We start from the raw sequence: 4201 nt of genomic DNA, 5'->3' as shown, positions 1-4201 counted from the left end.
GACAAAGTGCTGGCTCTTTACGAGATTCAGATCGGATGAAGGCGGAAATACGACGGAGAAGAGTCGACCCTGCAGAACTCGTGCGTTAGTGGTGCGATTTTTTTGCGATTCGTCTGTTGGGTCTAGAATGTTTTGGCACGATACTTCAGATTTTTAGGTTATAGTTAGGGGTTTGCTATGTCAGGTAGACGCACGTTCGCAAATGTAACAACTTAACGGGACGTGCAACAATTGGTCAATCCCATTTGTATTCTCATTGGTATCTTATCGGGCTGTGGATATTGAAAACGTGGCAACCTGTCCGCACGACTCTAGTGGCTTGAATACCGATTAATTATGTCTTGTTTCTCACCTGAGAGATTTTTCCCAGCAAGGGCATTGACTTGGGTGATTCACTCCCGAACGTCAACCCCGGCCCGGAGAACAAAGGTACTACCAAATGTCTCTAACAATATCTAGGACTGCGAAATGAACGCTGGCTTACCTGAAGAGATCGAGCCCCGAACACGACGCACAATTGTGCACGACTTCAAAATGTTCCCATGGCGTGCGCATAATCACTACTCTTACTTTCAGTGGATAATAAACAGCCGTACTGGGAAATAGTTGTACATGAACACAAGCATGGCCCACTGAGTCCCGCAACACACAAAACACGCGAAATAGGTAAAAATAGCACAGCGAAGAAATCGGGCCAGGGGAGAATGGAAGAAAAGGAAATTCTATGCGACTGGGATCATATATACACGCCGATGAGGAGTCCATTGATGAAACACAAGGAGCTATGAAAAATTCCAGACCGAGGCTCAAAAACAAGGTTCATTGTCTATCGTTGACGCATCTATATCAATTCCCACTGATCGCCATAGGATGGCCCTTAACTCGAAAACTTACAACCCGCGCAAACGAATCCTGCAGCGGGCTTTCATGCGCTCTCACAGCCATGTGCGCAGCAAGATATGGTGGCGGAAAGAGTCCGAATGCCTCTTCTGCGGGTGTGCGAACCGGAATGGGAGGGAAATGTGACACGAGGGGTGGGGGAGCCGAGCGCCCTCTAGGTATCGCTGATAAAGAGTTGAAAGCCGCCGAGGCATGGGGGAGCTGCTTAGCACTTTGAACGGTAGTGGATGCGTTTGAGAGAACGGAAGGTTTACGGTCACGTATAGCGAAAGAGGGAAGAGTCAAAGAAGAGCGCAGGGAGGAAGACGTAGATGAACGTCGAAAGAAGGAAGATCTCGAGCCTTGCTGCCTAGTTCGTGACGAGGAAGGGGATCCAGGAGGGGAGGTATGAATAGGAGTATAATGGGATAGGGAAATAGAATCATCTGACTGAGGGTTGGTAGGCGTAATCTGTGCGGATGCAATGGACGTAGTAGTGAGCGGGGGAGCTGTAGGGGTGAACGATGATGTCCGAATGAGGCTCGGACGGGTATCATGAACAGAAACGGTCGACAATGGACGCATCAGAGAGGATCGACCCCTAATGGAGGGGGCTCGAGACGACGGGGCTGTTTTATGCCCATTTGACACTAACTTCCGATTTAATTCATCTGGGAATCCCGTAGGCACGGAAGTAGAAGCAGGGACAGGGTGGGGGCTTGGAGGAAGAGCCTGCGGCATTGTTGCCTTGGGAGTAGAGGGGTGAGCGAAGGGGAGCTCAGAGGCGGCGGCAGTTTTGTCAGGCTCCCTGTCATCTGGAGTGACAACGCCACTGGAAACCCACTGATCATCATCATCATCATCTTCTTCATCATCTCCTGGGCTAGCATCCCGCTCAGCAGCCATGAGAAACTTCGCTTTCCTTGAGCTATCTAACTTATGGCTCGTCTTGCGGGGAGCCAGATGTCCACGTCCCTAAATGAGTCACATAGCAATCGAAATCAGCGACAACTTGGAGATAAGCCGCGACCGCCACAAACATGGAATCCAGCAGCCTTATGGCCCACTGTATGGTCTGACTTTATTGTATTTGAGGATTCTGAGCGCTTTACAAGATCTTCCTTAGCTCTGAGAGCCGTTACGGCGAAATTGCTATGAACACCCGGCAGTTGCCCCCCCTGGAATCTGATTGCACTCGCTGATCGATTCAGCTTGCCATGCGATACGTTGCGCTGATGATGCTTCATTCCAGAGGCCTGGGCGTGCTTAACAGCCGTGGTCGCTGGCATGGTCCACAGGACGGCTCTGTTCCTGTTTGACCTGCGACTAATTGATGAGCCAATGGTCAGGTGACCGCGGGATTGCATCCGAGCAGTCCGGTAAATTCAGTTTTCTGAGGCTGTGCATGCGGCATCACCCCGTAAGGCAAGGTTGGGTGGCGCAGCGAACATGTTAGAACTATCATGTAGCCAATACTTGGTATGGGGAGGAGGAGCTGGAAGCTTTGCTATCGCGTTGGCGCTTGCGTCCCACCTCTGAACCTAGACCTACAGTGCTTCCCACAAGCGGGGACCTGCAAGCATAAGTAACTTGAAGGTTCATGGACAACTTCTTGAACTAGCTCACCAAATTAACTTGAGCTGACCGGCTACATTTGGGGAACCCCCATGGAATATCAAAATGTGCATTAACATATGGCAGAAACAAAATGCGGTATCGGCTGTTAGAGTTCTTGGTACTATGGTGTACGCTATGACCAACTCACGTTTGGTGATGTTGAGTCGTGTGGCGTCTTAGATTACCTTTCTTGGTGACACCCGTGCCAAAGTCAGTGCGCATTCATAGCGCCTGACTATAAAATCTTAATTTTTTGGGCAACCCAACCTTTCCTCAGTTCACGTACAACGGGACTGAGGTGAGTTGGTTATATCTTGTTTGTCCTTTATATCTCATTTATTGAACACTCGTACACCAGCGACAACATCGCTAGGTGATTATTCTAATACATATTTAGTTCACGTACAACGGGACTGAGCGATAATATCGCTAGTCCGACATTTCGTCTTATATCGGCTGCGTCTCCTCATGCGAGTCTCCATGACAAACGGGGACTTCCATGGGAAAGTGGTCCTGCGGAACGTCTCCCAGTTGGCTGGGAACAAATTTTCCAGATAGAAGTTTCCAGATCCCACGTGCAATTGGTAGCCGCTTCATCGTGAGACACTGCCATGACTCGCGGGGATCTTGAAGTATCGGGGAAGACAGGTTTTCACGTCTTCTCCAAAGGAATTATCTGTGCGGTACATCCCCCTTCCGGCCTTGACGAACCTGGCCAAAATTGGTAAGGGACGGGAGTCGAATTGAGGCCTTTTGATCTCCAGCATGACTTCCCGCGGAGCCCATGAAGTCCTAGTGGTTGCTGTTCACCAGTTGTTACCCGATCCATTTTTCCAGCCAATGGGCGCTTTATGCTTCATAATTTCCATACTGCACAACATTCTCTAGCAACATGAGGTCAATCCGATCTGTGGCATCGGGATCGAACGGCTCACACTCTGCGCCGTTCATCATCATTGGGGCCACTGCTCCCGCGTTGGAGTCACGATCTATTTTCCAGGCTGCGGCGTAAACAGTGTCAAATAAGGTGGGTTTCATGCTGAGTGGCGCCCAGTGCTCTCAGCTAGGAAGTTAGGAGGAGCTTTGGGCGATGTGATGGCTATAAGCCCTCAGAATCGAACACAGTGCAATATTTGTGGAGCCTTTATTGTGCTCACTCGAATACCTTAAGCGCCACTTACCTCGCTTTGAACGTGTGCCAATGCAGTTGGCAGTTGGATGGTCTGAACTCTCAATCGATCACTTACGCAGAACAACCTACCACTCACTGCCGCGATTGTGACGGGCACTGAAATCAATGCAAGGCTTTGACGCACTTGATTGCCGATTCTAGTTACGAGGATAGTATCCCGACGCAAAGAACGAACATGCATATGGTCACGCGCTAGCTGCGCCATTCACCTGCACGTAGAAGATACTACAGGGGCAGCATCGATTCGGTGATAATCCTGATAAGGCGCAAGATATATCAATCGCATCACTGTGGGAGGGTAACCTTGCGTAACAGGCTGTCAGCGTTGCTTAAGATAGATGGAACGATTCTCCTGTCATGAGGGATTTGTTTGTCCCTCCAACCTGACACCAGGATGGCCCCGCGTTACGGTATCCCTCTGCTTTGAGCGATGATAGGCTCCCTTCGCCCCGCCCTCATCACCTTTCTCGTTAGTGCACTTTTAGGAAACCCGGATGCAACAGACAGCACCTC

General features: G+C 50.0%; 1 protein-coding gene across 1 annotated transcript; it reads right to left on the bottom strand.

The window, feature by feature from the left end:
- Positions 1-563: 563 nt before the first annotated feature.
- On the bottom strand, positions 564-2238 carry EI90DRAFT_3294094 (uncharacterized protein). The gene is made up of 2 exons (XM_039067411.1): positions 1920-2238; positions 564-1854 (listed from the first exon to the last, which is right to left on the bottom strand). The coding sequence occupies exons 1-2, from the start codon at positions 2166-2168 to the stop codon at positions 847-849; spliced, it is 1257 nt and encodes a 418-aa protein (XP_038908776.1). The 5' UTR covers positions 2169-2238; the 3' UTR covers positions 564-846.
- Positions 2239-4201: the final 1963 nt, after the last annotated feature.

Source organism: Cantharellus anzutake (assembly GCF_015039405.1).
Source record: "Cantharellus anzutake strain C23 chromosome Unknown EI90scaffold_140, whole genome shotgun sequence".
Classification (NCBI taxonomy): domain Eukaryota; kingdom Fungi; phylum Basidiomycota; class Agaricomycetes; order Cantharellales; family Hydnaceae; genus Cantharellus; species Cantharellus anzutake.
Note: the sequence above shows the minus strand (reverse complement) of the source record. Positions and strands in the feature narration are given on the sequence as shown.

What these genes read in the sequence shown, in the direction of transcription:
- EI90DRAFT_3294094 (XM_039067411.1), bottom strand. Translation starts at nt 2,168, where the DNA reads ATGCCAGCGACCACGGCTGTTAAGCACGCCCAGGCCTCTGGAATGAAG. An exon ending in ATAAGGCTGCTGGATTCCAT is followed by an intron (nt 1,855 to 1,919) that starts GTTTGTGGCGGT and finishes TGACTCATTTAG; the next exon opens with GGACGTGGACATCTGGCTCC.